Raw genomic sequence first — 18,484 nt, 5'->3', positions numbered from 1 at the left:
TGATGCAGAGAAATCATTGACAGCAGCTCCCCCAACTCAGGTAGTGGGTTTGACCTATTCAACAGGTGATAATGTCTGTGCTCCTTCATACCCACGTTGACTAAAAAGCCAGAAAGCCACGTCTGTGTTCAGATTACAGGTGCTTTCTGAAAACAGAGAGGATTTCCCTTCCCAAACATTGTTTCTTGCAACACAAGCAGTCCCACTGGCAGCACTGCTGGTGTTACTCTCAACTCCACACCAGCTGCCCTGGTTCCTTCTGGACCCCTTCTAACTTTCAGATTCCCAGTCTCTGGCAGGCATAACTGCGGTTAAACACAGCATGAACCACAGCCAGCCAGCAGTAAGGACTGAGCAGGAGCTTATTACTTTTAGCTATTCTTTTTAGTCAGGAATGCTGTTCTTCTGGAGAAAAACTTCCTCTTTCCTATCAGGAGTAAAAGGCAAGGGGAGGAACCACGGAAATTCTTTGTAACACTGATGGGCTGTAGATGACTCAGAGCACTTTTCCTGCATGAGATATTCCCCAGAAATTTGTGCAATGAACAGACATTCAGAGTAATTGCCTTATCCCAAGAGAAGAAAGAGTGGATAAATATAGGCCTTCCCTATGCTGCAAGGCTGGGGGGACTGCTTCACAGCTGCAGTGTCACATCTTGCACCTAGAATGTCAGTCACATACAGAAACAAACTCAAAGAAGAATGGGAACAGGGCATTACAGAGAAAGCTCACTTAGTCCCACAAGAGCAACTTTTTTTAAGAGCTCTTTTTTAAGAGCAACTGAGCTACACAACAGAAAGCATCACACCCCATAGAACACCGAGGGCTTCATGCCCAGGCACGGCAACAGCTATGCCGAGAGGCATACTTTTGGGGCCAGTTCCTACCTTGGCCCGTGCCTCCCCTCACCCTGCTTTGCCCCACTCCTTAGTGACAAGGAGGCCCCCGCGCAATAGCAACAACTTCAGTCCTCCTCTTTCTCAGGCCCTTCACCAGGAAAGTGAGGTTATTGCACGAGGCCAACAGAGAGAAAAAGCCTCACTAGGTACATTTCAGGCAGGCAGCTGCCTTATGCTTCCAGCCCAGGCACATTTGAAAGCACTATGGTCAAGCTAGCAGGGTGGGATCTTTCAGTACTGCAGATAAGTCAGGTCCTAGTTGCTGGAGATTCTTCAGGAAAGGATAAGAGAATGGGAGGAAACAGGCAGCATTCAGCCTTAAACCAGGCTATATATGGCCCCCCTGCTATGTACAGCACAGCTCCTGCAACGGGTTATGAATCAGCAGCGTGTGCCAGCACCTGTGAGTCCCATGGCAACTGCTCTGTGTTCTGTAAACAGTAAGAGGGACAGTGACAACGTCCATTAGGGTAACAAAGTGAAGAAAGCCATCGGGATGACTCGTTTTATCAGTTCATACTATATCCACATATGGTATCAGTTAACTACAATATTGGCAAGTTAAACCAAATTTCACAGTAGATGCACGGCCTGATCCAGATCTTACAGGAACCGATGGAGGTTTTCCTCCTTACCAGAGAAGGCTGGGCTCTGCTGTTACAGAACCAAGAGGAGATGCTGCTCTTTGAGATGGATGGATCACTACTTAGAGCTAGCCCAAATTTAAAATAATTTATCTCTCACACTAAAATTCTATTTAACACAGCACCTACAGTGTCCTCCACTCTCTGCTGCTAGGCCACTTCTTTGCCAGAAAGAAAAGGAACAAGACTTCATCCTTCTACAGGGAAGCGACCTTTCCAGACAGAAGGCCCAGTTTGTGCTGTTAGCCAAGACCAGCCAAATTCCCCCAAAGAAGCAGAGGCCTCCAGAGACCAGGGCTGCATGCAGAATTGGGAAATTGAACAGTGCAGATCATATGCATGTTTTGGCCTGATTTAGTGCCTTGAAATTCCCATATCGGGAAAAGCTGCAGCTTCCTCAAGTCCCTGCAGAGCCTATACCATCAGATTCAGCTTGCTCAAAAGGAACCCCAGCTTCATGAAACAGTGTTGGCACATGTCTCTTGCTGACACATTGATGTGCCTTATGTGCAGCACCCTTTCCTCCTGCTGACATCTTCCAGCTGCAGGGCATTCTCCCTCTGCCTGTCTTCTTGCGCTGTCAGCAACCTGGAACAAGCAGCACAGATCAAGAACACAACCCAGTTAGGGAGATCTTCCTGCCAAGGCATTTGGCTCTGCCCTTTGCTCCCCATCAGCCAGAGACATTTAGGATTGTAAAAAGTGACTGGCCCAACAACCGGGCTTCTCTGGAAGCTGGGCTAGATAAACAACACAGAAAATGAGCATGAATTTCCAGGGAACAGGGAAAGAAACTGGACACATACAAGAGGGGACAGCATGGCTTAGTAGTCAGTGCACCAGGCCAGGGCATGAACAGTCTGTGCCTTATTCCCAAGCTCCCACGTTGACGGCAGAATCCCCGACTGTTTGCTTCGCCTGTCTGGGCCATCTCAGGTAGCAGCATGGTAATAAAGAATGCTGAAGGCACATGCTATGGGAGACGTGATTTACCTAGCTAGTAAGTAAATCATCCCAGTTAATGAACAGATAAGTCCTGCTGCGAATTTAACAGAGATAATGCAGCAGGAGGTGAAGGGATAGAAGAAAATGAAAGTATATTTTTCTTGCAAGCTATCAAATACTTTTTTCAAAACGACTTGGTTTTTTAAAAACTAAAAGTCTTAGAGCAAGCTTCTTTCAGCCTGACAAAGTGTCTTATCTTCCTTTAAAAATAATGCCACCAAAATACCACATTCTGTATAATGCTTAATAACATAAGGAAGAAAAAACCCTTAGAGATGCATACAGACTTCAAACTGAAAATGCCAACTTAAAATCTGGGATAGTACACAAGGTTTTTGTGATGAAATATTCAAATTGAACTCCCAATCTTTCAACAGCCAGCTCTGCCAGATAAAGCTTTGCATGCGATAACGTCCAGTCCATACTTGGTACTCTCCAGGCACAGAAGACAAGGTCCTGGAGTCAGGGGGAAGAGCACATTGCTCCAGGTCTTTTTTGTGACATGGCAGAAAGTCAGTCTCTGACAACCCCCTCTTCTTGCCCATTCCCCAGGAGAGCCCACACCAATCACCTACAGCTGGGGAAATGTCCCAGGGTAAATGTTCCTGTTCACTGACCTGGCCATGTGCAGCATGGGCTCCATGATGTTATAGCCAGTCATCGCGCTGCACTCGTAGAAGACAGCCTTGTATTCCTGCCGGAGAGCACAGCAAGCACCCACGTTGGCTGCCAGCTCTCCCCCACCATTCACCCACACCCCTGGGAGCTGGCCCACCCTCACCACTGGGAACTCTGCTGAGAGGAGTTGGGGCCAGGAGGGTGGCTGTTACCACCCTCCTCCCCAACCCGGGAAAAGGAGATGCTTTTTCAGCATTGGGGGCCCAGCCAGAGTGTCCAAAAGGGAACACATGGGGAGTTATTTGGGAAGAGAAAACAGCTGCCCAGGGTACTTGGATTCTCTTACCTTTGTGTTGCAGAGTCCAGAAGATGGGGAACACCTCTGACACCCTGCCTCCCCCCACCCAGGGGCCAAGGTACCAGTGGGCATGCAGACACAGGGAGTGAGGAAGGAGGCAGGATGATTTTGCAGAGCATGCATTAGGGGAGTCCTCAAATGGGAAAACAGCCATGCACACTCCCCTCAGAAAGACTGAGCATCGCTGCAAGTAGACATCAAGCCTCGAGAAATACGTGAGTGTGCCACAAGGGCCATTGTCTGCCACATGCTGGCCACCACCTCATCCTCCCTGGAACCAGAGGGACTTCGGTACAGTGTTTACGTTGGAGAAACAGGGGGCGGGAGGGGAGAGGGAAGGTACCATACTGGGAAAGGGCTCCAAGAAGAGCTTCCTGCCAGCCAGGCTGCCCTGCTCACAGCTGGAGGGAGGCTGCAGAGCAGGTCGAGCAGCAGACCACAGTGTCACACCTTCGCCAGCCTTTCCCCCTCCACCTTGGGCACATTCCAGGTCTCTCTCTGCACAGCATCCATTTTATTTCCAAGCAGAAAGACCACAGCTCCATCCTCGATACCTTCCTGCAAAAGAAACAGAATAAAGCACCCTAGAGACTCAGCTGAGGGGGTGAAGTATCTTGGAGCACATCCTGTTCCAGCTCATAAAAACAAAACCTTCAGTGGCAGCAGGATCAGGCCCTTTAGCCATTCCTCAAATAGCCTCAAGGATTCGCGGAAGGAAGCTTAAACTACGGGAATGTATTTCAAATGTTTGGTGTGTACAGCTGTGATGCGGAGAGAGGGGAGACAGGATGTGAGTTCCTCTAGGGGAAGTAACAAGCCTAAAGAAAAGCAGTTTGCCCCATAGGCTGTTGGGAATTTGAGTTCAGGCAGAGCTACTTATTAAGTTCAATAATTTTTGTGTGGTACTGTTTGTCTGTGTTGTCCTAAAGTCAGCTACCCCTTGCTGAAAATCCACTGGCCAAGCAAGCTAAGCAACTTTCAACTCTTGTATAGGGTATCTGTAGGAACTGTTTTCCTAGGCAATTCCTGGAGCCGATTACCTTTCGTAAAATTCCCTCTAGTTCCACTGGTTCACTAGAACATCACCAGAGTAAGGACTGTAGAACGGGGCTCAAAGTTATTTCCGAACTTGACTGCCCTGGATGGCTTGCAGTACCTGAACAGCTTCAAAGCAAGATAAATACTAAGATGGGGAAAGGACGAGAGATTATTAAAAGTTACAGATTTCAGGTGCTTTGATTTTCTGCATGCTCAGTTTAACCTTCCTGAAAGGAGCGTGATTTTCAGAGGCTGGGTAGTTTTGAAAATCTTAACCTTTGATCTTTTAGAGTCTAAAGAAATAGCTAAGTCGTTAGGTTTCCCCCCCCCCCCCCCCCCAACAGGCCTGTGCAAGTTAATAATATTAGAAACCTCCAACCTACGCTTATTCATTTCACTTAGATCTTGGTTTTTGGGACACGGCACAATCAAAACAAACCCACCCTTGACAACTGCCCTTCAGCTCTGAGTCACCTACACACAACTTATTTAAATTATACAGACAGGTATTTTTGTCTCCATCCTGACTTCAGCTGGGATAGAGTTAATTTTCTTTCTAGTAGCTTGTACAGTGTTATGTTTTAGGTTTAGTAGAAGAATGTTGGTAACACACTGGTGTTATCAGTTGTTGCCAAGTAATGTTTAGCCTAAAGTCAAGGATTTTTCAGCTTCTGATGCCCAGCCAGCAAGAAGGCTGGAGGGGCACAAGAAGTTGGGAGGGGACACAGCCAGGGCAGCTGACCCAAACTGGCCAAAGAGGTATTCCATACCGTGTGACATCATGCCCCGTATATAAACTGGGGGGATTGCTGCTCGGGAACTAACTGGGCATTGGTCAGCGAGTGGTAAGCAATTGCATTGTGCATCGCTTGTTTTGTATATTCCAATCCTTTTATTATTATTGTCATTTTATTATTATTACGATTATCATTACTAGTCTCATCCTTTCTGTTCTATTAAACTGTTCTTATCTCAACCCACGAGTTTTACCTTTTTTTTCCCTGCTTCTCTCACCCATCCCATTGGATGCAGGGGTGTAGTGAGTGAGCGGCTGCATAGTGCTTAGTTACCAGCTGGGGTTAAGCCATGACAGTATCCCCAAGTAGATACAAGCCACAGATTAATGCTTTTACTGAGAGTTTGGAAATAAAAAGCAGGGGGGCAGACTACAGTATTAATACACGGTCACCAACTAAAAAAGAAAAGGAAAAAACCCCACTGTTAAAGTTGAAGCAAGTGGAAGGAAAAAAAAAAAGCTATTCCTAATATTTCCATCTTATCTCAGAGCAGAGTCAGGATGTGATTGTGCAAAGCGGTGTGCATGCATGCTGCAGGTCTGAGCCTAAATGCACCAGGGCTGCCGTCTCCCTTTCCTGTGCATAGGCTGGACACCAGGAGATCTCCTTGCCTGAGCACAGGTGTGACGTGACCACGTTTAGGAGATGTTGCCAATGCACATGGGCTGCTTACAAACACACACTACTGTTTTGGCAGGTCTCACTACCTTCTGCCATAGAAACAGCTCGCTCTCATTTAATGGGCTATCGCTGACTTTGGTATCTTCGACAAGAAGTCCCAAACTGACTACCACAGGCAGTACCCATAGCATTGGCTTTGATAATCCATCTTCCCAAGGTCAGTAGGACTTCCTGGGGCATCCGAGAACGTTGCTCCCAGACAGACTGTTGGAGCTGGTCTGGAGCAAGGCAGCGGCAGCGCCAGTGTCAGAGCGCCGAGGCCCCGCTCTCACCTGGACGCTGCTCATCCAGTTCCGCACTGCCGTGAAGGAGCACTCGGCCGTAATGTCGTACATCACCAGAATCCCATCTGCCTTCCGGAAATACTGCTTGGTAATGCTCCGAAACCTGAGTCCAAATGAAACCAAAGGCACTCTCAAAACCATGGCTGTGTAATGACAAGAAATGAAATGGGATTATCTGCCTTTGAGCGCAGGCTGTCTGCAAGGCCTGGCAGCCCCTGTGCGTGAGATGTGTCCCCTGGGGCTGGTGTGTACAGGCTGGTGACAGACAGGTCAGATCCTTGCACCTTTGAGGCAGGCCAGGCAGCCATGGGTAAGCAGGAGTCTTTCCAAATGCATGGCGCTGAGAAAGCAGGAAGCAAGATGTTTGCAGGTCAGGAAGAAAGAAACAGAAGAATCTGTTTAGGTGTTACAGTGAGATAGGAAAAGGTAATTGCCTGTAAAAAAGGAAACGGGTGGAAAAAAACCCCATGACCTTTCTCTGGAGTCTGGAAGAATCTGCAGACTAAGCTGTACCACAGTATAAACTAGGTGTGCATAATGTCTGCCCCAGTGCTACCAAAACAGCAATTCAGATCTCAGCATCAGTACAGTCTGTTTCCAGTTTTGAATCTATAAAGCAATGCCATCATTGCTTAGCAGTAGCAGTTAGACACAATTTTCAGGAGAAACTCCCACCAGACATCTACTTTGTCCTGTGGGTACCAGTTAGAACCAGAGACTTGTATTTTGGGGATAAATTAAAAATAAAACAAAACAAAAACCAAACTGTAAAATCTGTAAGCAGTTTGTGACAGGGCCATGATACAACCACACTGATTGCAAACTGATGGAATTAAATGCACCACGAATACTGAGATCTCACTGGAGAGCTGTGTATTTCAGCCCTCCACAGGATAACAAGCTCTCCTATTCTATTAAAAGCCACGAAAACCCACAGCAAGTAGTGACCCTCCTGAACTCTTCAGATGATTGCCTGAAGCATGTTATTTCTCACTGCAATAAGGGCATGACATACTGGCAACTACCGAATTGAGAAAGCACAGACTTTATCCTTGGCAGTCAAGGTGCACCTCTGGAACTACAGCACAGGCTAGACGCTCTAGAAGAAACATCAAGTGTAGCATGCACCGGTCTCAAGAAAGTTACCAAGGAGTTCTCCTTGCATGCTCCAAGGGGTTCCTCTATCTCTTCCATAGGATATTCACAGTTGGACACCTCCAGTTAGAAGTAATTAATATTTCTCTAGAAGTACGAGAAGTTTTTGCTTCTTCCCAGGTCTCCTATTCAGTATCAGCACTGAACCAAGTTCTCTCTTGCAAGTCTAAGACCTGCTAATGCTGCAGGGGCCTACCCTAAAGGTCCTTCTGCAGAGACAATATCTTGAATTTAGCCTCTGATGCAATCTGGCCTCAGTAAAATGCCACATTTCATGTCATAACAACTCCCCTTACTGCTCAGCTTCAGCACTGAAATAACCACAGGAGTTCTTTCAAAAATCATTATTTCTTCAGCATGAAGCCTGATTTTTGGAAGAAATAGTTTGCTTTTCAATAAATATTCCTACTTAGTACATTCCCACCAGGTGTGCACGGTCTAGCTGACTGAGGTAGACAGCATCATTACTCTGTTGGCACAGTTTAGGATTATAATATTCCCATGACCTCGACTGCCTCCTGAAGGCCTGGCCCCATAACATATTTAGCCCCAAATACCCAGTATTTATTTTTGCCAGGCTCTTGAGGTTAACAGCTCCCTTGAAATAGCTTTTCACATTCAGCTTCAAAGTGCATCCTAAATGAAATCTAATTTACACGAAGGTAGTGGTGGGCCTTCATCTCTATTAGCAGATGAGGGTTAAGTGTGTCCTCTACTACTCTGGTCCTCACCAACAGTGCTGGTAACATCTAGTGATGGCCCATGCTTTTGAAACTAGAGGCCTTCAAATGGAGAACCTATATTCACCGTCACAAAAAGCTACACTGCCCCTCTACCAAGGATTATGATATCCACGAGTCTGTCAGCAGAAGGAACAGTGGAAGAGGCCAATAACCTCACTGACAGAGTCTGGCAAGGTAGTTCAAATCACCTTCCCCACAGGTCAAGCTAATTCAGCTGACTTTGTCTGAATCAGATCTGGAAATGTTCACACACTCCTTTCCACTCTCTGAATAGCAAGTAGTGGTGAGCAGCTGGGGACAGCAGTAGCACAACTGAATCCAAGAACAGGATGCCTATCCAGAGCCTTCATTTCTGTCCTGACCTGGAGCCCTGTCCTGCAGCTTTTCCCAGAAACAGGCTGATGCAGGAGAACTTTGAGGGCTAGAGGAGCTTTGAACCCCACACCATACAGTGATTTATGGATAGATTACCTCAAGCCACAGCTTCTAGAAATCTCTGAAACAGACCTTTGCTGCAGATTCAGCACTGGAATAGCTGCTGTGACCTCTCTGGTCCTTCTGAAGCTAACAAATTTTCCCCAGAGACAGAAACCAGGTGCACACACTCTTTCCCTTTCCTCCTGCTTCCTGCACTGAGCCTGGCAGTAGGGCATCCTCACAGAAACTGCTTACCTTTCTTGTCCAGCTGTATCCCACAGCTGTAAGGCAACCTGGGTGTTATCCACCATCAGACTCTTCACCTGGTAATCAATACCTGTCAGGAAGGTAACAATGATCGTAAGATAGGATGGGGAGAAAGCAGCTTGCCATTGCAATGGCCAAGATCAACACTATTTAGTTCAGGGAAATTGCAAGATTGATTTGAAATTGGGAAAGAGACCATCTTTACCTTTAGTTGGGCTAAAATAGGAGCAAAAAGCAAGTGTCTAGGCTGATTTTCCCACTTTTCTTAGCCAGATGAGCCAGGAACCCTACTACTTACCAACAGTTGCATTGAGCTCAGCCAAGAACCTGTCGTAGCAGAAGCGGTGGATGAAGGAACTCTTCCCAACGCCAGAGTTCCCTACAAACACCACTTTAAAGATGCGGTCTGGGGAGCAGCTGGCTGGTTCCAGTGCCTGGAGCTACAATGGAAGAAAGGGATGCAGTTTTGAAAAGCCCAGCTACAGTCTGTGCTTTGATTTAGGCATTGGACCCCTGCACTATAAACCTATGGAGCTGGAATTAGATGGAAAGAGAGTCAGAAACCCTCAAGTCACTGGTAGCAGGTGTTTGAGGAAGAACCCCAAGTAATTAGACTCACCCTGGTTTCAGTGCCAACAGGCTGTCCTCTAGGAGGCAATGGAGCATCATCTAATCCATCTGCATTTTTTCTACAGTCAGCATCACCCTTCAAAGTCATCTTCAACCACTCAGCATCTGCTGCCAATGACCATCTCTCCTTGTCTCTGCTCTTCTCTCTGAAGTTTGTGCCACCTCCTTCTCCTGTCTTCAGCCATGTCCTGTTGCCTAGGAAGTATTTACAGTTCTTTCTGTTGGGTTCTTCCACTGCCACATCCACCAGGAAGGTGAAGGGAAGGTCCGCAGAGGCCAGTTGTCTGTATTAAAGCCCACGGGCACCACAAATAGGGTGGGAGGGTAGGAGGTGAGGGGAAGAGGAGGAGGTTGCAAATTCCCAAAACAACCAATGCAATCCAATTAGTGCATATGCAGGAACTCTACTTCATACATACACTCCCCATACTCCCTGTGACTAAGTCATCGGCAGCACCCCTAGGGAAAGAGAGACCGCTCACCTGAGCTATGCTGTACTCATATGTGCCGACATATATTTCATTAATTAAAAAAAATTCCCACCTTCTGGATTTTTCAAGGATTCTTTGCCTCCCACTTCCCCTAGTACTGAAAAATAAGGCAAAGCATACAAAAGTAGCAACAGGAAAAGCTTTTTTTAAAAAGGAAACAAAAACAAAACAAAAAGAAGCAGCAACAAGCGCCCCTCTATTTTTGTTACCAAATACAACACACAGAAAAAAAGTAACAAAGGTTTCCAGGTTAGTGAAAAGGGTTTTTAGGGTGAGGGCTGGCTGCTCGGCCCTGGGCGGCTGCATGCAGCATGCGCGCCTGTTAGTGCCCTCTGCTGAAGGCACATAGCCGTGCTCCAGGAAACCAGCACAGCGCTTCCGAACACTGCTGTAGCAGTCTTACTGAGTTCAGGCAGCAGAAACCTGCCACAGGCGTGCAAATTGCAGTGAACGTGCTCACACCAGAGTCACTTTGCCTGGTGTTGGCTCTGCTCTGGCCTGCCTCTACGCCTGGCCCGAGGTAAGGGAGCCAGGACCCGAAAGATGTTTATTTTTTAAAGCTTCCAACCAGCCACACTGCACTCTGAACGGCAAGAAATCCCCAAGACCCCTGCCCAAGCAGTGGTAGTGGGGAATAGGTGTTGCACTGACCGTGCCTACACAAGAGCAGGCTGAGGCACTTTGTTCACTGGGGGTAGAGCTGATATGGCAAGTGGAGGAACAATGTTCAAAGGAACAGCTAGAATAACCGATTTAAACTACTGGAATCATTGCCGAGGGGGCAAGGCAGCATCTTAGCTCTGCCTTGGCCTTCCATGGTTAAAGAACTAGATGAAGGGAGTGAGAAGGCTTAGAACTCAACTGAAGGGCTTTCTTTATCCACTACAGGTATCTCCATTGCCTTCGTTGGCCAACAGATTGCATTTGGAAGCAAATTACAGAGACCAGAGCCTTACTGCAGACAACCTCGTCAGAAGGAGCACATCCCACCTCTCTCTGCAACATTTTCCTCTTGCTACTAGTGCAGGAATCAAGGCAACAACTCTCCTCTCTCACTCCTGCGAGTACAGCCCATCAGGACTGCAAAATTCACCTGCTGCCATGCCTACACTTTTTCCCTGAAAGGGAGCTCGCGTTCCTGGTTGTCTTCCCTGCATCTGCCCCAAATGCCAGCACAGAGCCAGGCCAGCTGGAACCTCTCCCCACTGAAAACAGACACATCCTCCCAGGCTTAGGCTCTGGGGAACGGCCCCCATCTCCCAGGGCTGGCAGGGGTTGCAACAATGAGGGGCTGAGTCTCAAAAGCTTCTTCGGGGGGACACACAAACACAAAACTTTCTGAACAGTGACTCCAGATCTAATGGACTTTATTCATGTTTCTCAAGCAATGTGGTGTGACACAGCACTGGGACAGAGATAGGACCAACAAATCCTTCTCCCCTTCTCACATCACCCTCACTGCCAGACTTCTCCACCTGTTAAGCCTTTCCAGTGGGTTTATGCCAGGAGCAGCTAGCAGGATCTTTGCAAGAAATAGCTGGGGAGGAGGATGGGAGAGCCTGATTGTCTGATCCCATGGATAGCATGTCTGCCAGTCACACAGCCATTCTGCCTCAGACCTATCCAAGCAACCTCCCAGCCTGGGCTCTAGAATCAGCCCTGCTCCACAGTTCACCTGGTTTTCCATCAGTCCCCAAGCCCAGGAGCCTGAAGCTCAGTTCTTAAATGCCACTACCAGAATTGCAAGAATTAAGGGCGAGTTGAAGCTGGAAGAAACTCTGAGCCTAGACCCATGTCTCTGGTTGGCACCAAGAGAAACTGGGAAGCAGGGGAACCTTCTGCAGAGACCTGGTAAGGAAACAGGGAAGCATGCCACCTTTAAAACTTGTTTGGGGCCAGCAGCTGCAGGGGAGATCCAGCTCCAAGCCAGGTCAGGGCTGGGCTGGTCTCCCCTGCCTCTCAGAGGAACTAGGGGTGCTGGTCACACAACTAGTTCACAAGGGCTGATGCTTAATGCCAGCACAGTTCAGGCAAGCACGTGTATGTGGGTATTGAAGCCACTGCACAGTCTGCATGTAGAGTGAAAAAAAAGAAGAAAAAAAAAAAAGGCCTTGGCCACACAGACACCTTGGCCTACCCTGGCTGAAGGGGAAGCCTGGTGTGCCAGGTGAGCATCTGCGGAGGGAGATGGGCAGGATGAACCCACCTGGAGCTGGGCCCTCTGCTTGGGGCTTTCAGCTGCCAGAGAGAACACAAGCCTTGTGGAATTCCTGCCCTCTCCCATGCCCCAGGGATATGGGCTCTGGCATAAGGCACCAGTGGACAGGATTTCTCTCCGAGAAGGAACTGGTACACTTGGGAGATGATCTAGTCATTTTTAAGGAGCTGCCTGACTGTCAGAAGCAGGCCTTTGTGATGTCCATCCTATGAACCCTCCCATAGCTTCTGATGACATTTAGGTTTGCTCCCCCTGCATTGCTGCATGTAGAAGCAGCCCAGTGGGGGATCACCCCCTGTGGAAATCAGCTAACAGCATCCTCAGCTTCATACTGAGCCGACACCACTTGATGCCAAGAGGCAGCTAGAGCCACAGTCAACAACCAGCTCCCACAACCAGCCAGCAGACACAGGATGGAGCTTAACTGATAGGGTACTCCAGCAGTCACAGACGGACACCACGAACACAACACAGACGCCCATCTAACCGTTTGACCGCCTTGTCGTCCAGCAGGTAACTGCCTAGCACTGACCCTTTCTTCAACAGGGGCTTTTTGCTCTGAGGCACCTGGAAGTTGAAAAGAAAAAGGATGAAGAATGCGATTAGGACCCAGGAACCTCACCAGCCCCAGTTCAACCACTTGCCACCTCTGCAGACCACTTTGGGGAGGCAAGGCAAGGCTGGAGCCCTTGCAGCCCCGCACCATGAAGTGGTAGTGCCCCAGCAGCAGGCTTGAATAGAGGTGAGCACAGGGCTTGCTTTTCTCAGTTCAGCTCATGTCACTTATGCAATAAGGCATCACTGTTGCTGCTTTCCCCTTTGCAACAAAATCCATCAAAAATGATGGTGCCCCAAACAGAACCCTTCCTCTAGACAGCCAGAGCTTTTATTTCTGTGGCTTGTTCTCCACTTGGTCTCACAGCTGAATCTCTCTTTGCCCACCTGCCTTTTTATTATGCTGATGTTTTGTGGGACAGACCAATTGCCCCTTCCTCAGAAGGCACTAGTACCCCTCCTCCACTGGTACTCATCCAGAGCTGTACATGCACCATAGGAAAAGAAGACCACTGCACAAAGGGCAATGCACATGCGCTGCCTTACACGAACATCCCTCTCCATGCTTTCCTCCTACTTACCTCAGACTACACACTTCCTATAGCCAGTGTTTACCAGCTACCCAGAGAAGGAGAAAGCAGGACAACCCCTCTTGCAACCCTCTTCCCCCCATACATCTGCTTTGTCATCCCCAGCAGTCAAAGATGAGCAACTTGGCCAAGACCACATGGGAAATCCTGTGGCAGAGAGAGGACTGACCCGCCAGCTCCTCCAAATGCCATGCTAAAGCCTAGCTCCCCCTCACCCCCAAATGGACTGGCTAACTGCTCTGGCTACACACAAAACACAAAGGGAGAGACAGCGTGGGAACGTGCCCATCGCCTCGGTGCTGGGGGAAAGGGAGATGTACTCGTTCTGCAAGTCTGGAGATTTCTGACACATCCTCACAAGTTATTTCTGGGGGTAAAGTGGTGAAAGAAGAGTTTGCAGCCTGCCTGCCAGATCTGCCTCTGGCAGCAGTTTTGAACTGACCAAACACCTGCAGGCGGCTCTGGACAGGCCTTCCTTCGTGTTCCCCACAGCCCAGGGGAGGACTACAAAGATTATTTCTTCAATAACCCCTGGCTTATTTTAAAAGTAAAAAAATTAAGAAGCTGCTTTGTTGACCAGAACTCCCAGGACACCTTTACCGTGATGCAGTCCTACAAAAGGAGACACTCTGGACTCCACAGAGGGCTTCACCCAACCAGGAACATTGGGGGGGGGGGGGGGGGGTAATCCCCAACATTTTTACATATAAAACAGGTGTTCAACAGAAGCTCCAGCCACAGAAACAATCCAGCACTAAGAGGCTCACAACTGTGGAGCATGTATCTTCCAAGGCAAAGGACCCCCAAGTGCATAGCTACCCTTCAGTCAACACTGATATCAGGCTGTAGTTCAGCCAGCCAGTGGTTCTCCAGCTGGGATGGAGGAGCAAGTTTTCAGGGTTTGAGCAGGTTCACTCAAGGGCACTCTAGACACACAGAGACAAGGAGATTGTGTTACAGCCCACTGGAGCCGAGTCGCAACCTTCAAGTCACCTGCAGAGCAAAGGGACACCCAGGCATTCTGCTCTGGCACCCCCTACCTGGAGAGGAAACAGCCTGTGGAGTACGTACCTGGGTAAGAAAGGAGAAACAACAGGGCATGTTTTGCCATTGGTTCTGCCATGCTTTATTGGCCTGCCAGGTTTGTGTAACATTTGGCTTTTCACCAGGATGGTAAAGGGACAGACGTGACATCACAGCTGTACAATACATGATGGCAAGGATTCCACAACAACAGCACATGTACAAGCATTTTGGGTTGGAAAGATTCTGGTTTATCAGTGGAATAGGAAAAATTCTGGTTTATCAGTGAAATACAAATATGTGTCCAATGTAGTCAAAGTCCCAAAACACTCTTCATGATGACCAGACATGAAATTTGCTCTTGTCAACATACAGCATGCAAGCATAACTCCATAGACAGATGGGTCACGGGTGTGAAACTGAACCTGCAACCCCTAGGTCTTAAAAGCACCTAGCAGTGATTCGCACACAGGCAGCAACAGCCACACATTGCTATCTGTGAACGAGCCACTGGGGCAAAACAGTGCCCCACAGTGCTGTGGGGCCAGGGTCTGCCTACCCTGGCAAGGCTGGAAACTCTTACGAAGAGCAAGGTATTAAGCTGGGCACTGAGAAGTGCAAAGGAGCAGTGGCTGGGTTGCTATCAGCCACATACAGCTCAGCTCCTCCTTCCAACCACTTCAAAATCTTTGCTATGAAAGAACCACTGTTCATCATACCTTCATTTCACAGAAATAACACAACTCTTCCCAGCACTAACAGAGGGTATTCAGGCCTTGGGTTTCTTTTTAGCCTGTAAAAACACTGACAGTCTCTGGCAGAGAGTGTGTCACACACTAGGGATCCCCATCAGAAGGCTGGACTCTTCTTTTTGCTGCTGCAGGGAACTATTGCTATATTCTCTCCCGCTTACAGTGGGACAGGCTGGACAGGAGATCTTCTGCAGGTGTATGATGATAGCAGCATCTCTGCAAGCCCTTGGAGCCCTGCTTTCCTGCACACTGAAACAAGAGTGGCCAACAAGATCTCCTGGCTGACAAAGTAAAAAACCTTCCTCCAATACAGGCTTCATCTGCCCAGCATGACATAGCCTTGCCAGATGAGCAATGGTGATAGGAGGATTTCACCCTGCTGCCCCATCCCTACTTCCAGCACAGGGAGAAGAGAGAAAGCGGCTCCTCTGTACTATGACTCTCTCTGCTAGGCTCTCTCTTAGGTCTACCTGCAACTGTCATGTTTCAGAGCAGCCCTGAGCAGGTCCTACTGGGGGAAAAGGAGAGGAGAATAGAGAAGCAGACAAGCTTTGCACACGTAGGGGTACATACCTGAACTGTGGTCTCCACAGGCCACCCACCCCACCCACAGGAACCCAGAAGCTATGAAGCACTATGCATGGGAAGAGAACAAACCATTTTCTTTGGCTGCTTGCACTGGAATCTGCTACAGAGTGACTGTTTATTACTTCTCCAAGCTCTGGTGCACACACATATACTTGGCAGCTTTAAAAATGGAGGCATGGGGGCTGGAATCTTCTTTCAGATTTCAGAAACACACACACAAAGGCACATGCACACACACCTCACCTCCATCCAAAACAGTTACTGAAGTTATTTTATACAGCTGCTGCTGCACTTGGAGAAGAACTCCAGCCTCTCACCCAGCAGGGCATCTCATCCCCTATCTGGGCACAATCCCTGTGCTTCCTTCCACGTTCTCTTACACACCAGCCAGAAAGTCTCTCGCAGCCTACCACTGCCTGTCCTCATTGCAAGGCAGCTACTTACAGATCTTCAAGTGGGCCATGGTGGCAGAAAAGGCAAAGAGAAGTGGTGGCAGGGATGGGTCCAAGAAGAGCACAAAGCAGCCTTGCCAGTGACATTTGGGAACACAAAGACTTTTCCGTGAAAAAATAGTAAGAATTAAAAAAAGATCACATATTCGTACTTATCTTGGAGACCAGGAAAGGCCAGAGATGGCATTGACTGTTCCAGATGTCAGAGGCCCCCTGCTTTCTCCTAGCCCTCTGACACAAGGCTCACTGCTGCACCTCCACCCCAGCAGAGTTCACAGGAATGGGAGCTGCCCCAGAGGAACATCTGAGAACATCTGCTACAAACTCAAGGGGTCAGAAAAACTCCAAAACCTTCCTGTGCCCCTCCAGCCCCAGTCAGCCAGCAGCACATCTGGGAATCCATCTTCTTCCTCACCACCCAGCTCCAGGGATGCATCCAGCTTCACTCCCCTCCTTGCATGTGCCCAGTGCCTGTCACGACGCACAAACCCCATGTGTGCAGCAGGCAGCACCCACTGCAGCCATGCACGGGTCTGCGTGATTGTCACAAGCTAACGCGCCTTGGGTTAAACCCGGGCAGTTGGCAACAGCAACCAGCAGAGCTTGTCTCCAGCATGGGCAGAGAGATGCTGTGAAGTCTGTATTAAGGACCACGCCAGGCCTCGTGAGCTCAGGTCATTGTCACCCATGGAAGTGACAGGCCCCCAAGTGGCGACAGCAACAGCAGCAGATGAAAGGAGGGTGGTTGGGAATTAGGATTTTCTTTCTTAGACTAACCAGCTTCTTGGCTTCAAAAGCGTCTCGCTCATCTCGAAGTTTCTTGTTCATCTCTCTGCTCCAAAGGAAGACACAAGAGAGACACAATGAAGCACTCATAAAAAATGGAGTAAAGACCAACGTTTGAAATCTAGAACAGAAAGAGAGCTTGGGACACAGATAAAGATGTTATTTATTGTCAGACATGTTGGGACTTCCATGTATCCCAGCTCAGGTAATGGGCTCCACATGGTCCCCTTAGCCAGCAGTAAAGGCTAAATTCCTCCAGTGGAGGGATTACTTGCTGAAATAACACAGCCTGTACTCTACCAGAGCTGGACAGGTTGCACAATTCTGTCTGGACCTAGAAAAACAAGCAGTCTCTGAGCACTGCTTGAATACACTCCCATAGCTTTCTGTGGGAGAAATGAGTACAGTGCTGAAACCTCAGCCCCTTACACGCACAAGAGCTCAGCATTTCCCCTCCAGCCCTGTTCTTACCTGAGGAGCTCCAGCTGCCTAAGGAGACTTTGTTTCTCTTTCTGCATGTTCTTGGAGACTCTAAACACATCCCTGGGTGAAGGAGATTTTAAAAGGGGAAATAAGTTAATGGGAGAGGAAATACAAAGATCCCTTTCTCAGGGACACTCATGGTATTGCTCAAAGATAAGGGCCTGCCCTATGCTAGGAGGATTCGGAGGAAGCAGAACTGCTGCAGGATCTGGGATGGCTGGGTTGTACCCCAGCTCTCCTGTTCTCCTCCAGTGTGAGGGCAGGCTACCCCTTTTCTCCTTTCACATTCCAGTTTCCTCAGCTGCTAGAGATGGGAAGGATGCTCAGTGCCAGCTGGATCTGAAACATCCCAATGTTTAGCTACATATTATTAGATTAAGCCCAGAAACAGGAACACAAGTTATTAGAAGAGGATATGTAGGAACTTCATGGATGCAATGGTGAACTGGAAAATATATGGAGCAGAAGCCTTCTTTAGGCTGAGGAACATCTGTGGGGGTTTTTTACACTGTTTTTCTAGCCAAATATCAATGAACATACTAATTTCCCATTAAAGGCAGGTGGGAGGTAGCAGTATCACTCCCTTTTTAGGCCCATAAAACCACAGGGATGTTAATTCTTTTCCTCTAGAAGAGACAGGCAATCCCCTGATGAGACCAAGGCTTCTAATTAGAGATCCTTATTCTTTAACTACTTGCCACCCTTCCTTCTCTGCTTGGGTCCCTGCTCTGACACCCCCTTCCCTGTCCATTCCCACCTGTCCTTCTGCTCTTGCTCAAGCTGAGCCTCTTTCTGGAGCTTCTGTAATTGCCTCTTCACTGCTTCCAGCTCCCATTTGCTTTTCTCCAGCTCTTCCAGCAGGTTTTCATTCAGGTGCCGGAGCCTTTCATTCTGCACACGGGTCTCCAGCTGCTCTGAGTTCAGCGACTGTAGCTGATGTTCCAGCTGCAATGGGAGAAGAGAAGGGATTAAACATAGAGAGGAAGGGTTTTGTGCTACAACCATGCCT

At 48.4% G+C, this 18,484-nt stretch overlaps 1 protein-coding gene across 1 annotated transcript in view; it reads right to left on the bottom strand.

The window, feature by feature from the left end:
- Positions 1-776: 776 nt before the first annotated feature.
- The window catches only part of CRACR2B (calcium release activated channel regulator 2B), a 49,666-nt gene continuing 31,958 nt past the window's right edge, over positions 777-18,484 (bottom strand). The window contains exons 9-19 of the mRNA XM_049820693.1: positions 18,233-18,420; positions 17,464-17,535; positions 16,984-17,038; positions 12,734-12,813; positions 9,527-9,821; positions 9,206-9,347; positions 8,896-8,977; positions 6,314-6,428; positions 3,976-4,083; positions 3,167-3,243; positions 777-2,132 (exon numbers count right to left, since the gene is read on the bottom strand). Coding sequence (XP_049676650.1) covers positions 2,048-2,132; positions 3,167-3,243; positions 3,976-4,083; positions 6,314-6,428; positions 8,896-8,977; positions 9,206-9,347; positions 9,527-9,821; positions 12,734-12,813; positions 16,984-17,038; positions 17,464-17,535; positions 18,233-18,420 — 1,299 coding nt within the window. The 3' untranslated portion in view covers positions 777-2,047. The remainder of the gene's footprint in view (positions 2,133-3,166; positions 3,244-3,975; positions 4,084-6,313; positions 6,429-8,895; positions 8,978-9,205; positions 9,348-9,526; positions 9,822-12,733; positions 12,814-16,983; positions 17,039-17,463; positions 17,536-18,232; positions 18,421-18,484) is intronic.

Source organism: Accipiter gentilis, chromosome 17 (assembly GCF_929443795.1).
Source record: "Accipiter gentilis chromosome 17, bAccGen1.1, whole genome shotgun sequence".
NCBI classification, from domain to species: Eukaryota; Metazoa; Chordata; class Aves; order Accipitriformes; family Accipitridae; genus Astur; species Astur gentilis.
Note: the sequence above shows the minus strand (reverse complement) of the source record. Positions and strands in the feature narration are given on the sequence as shown.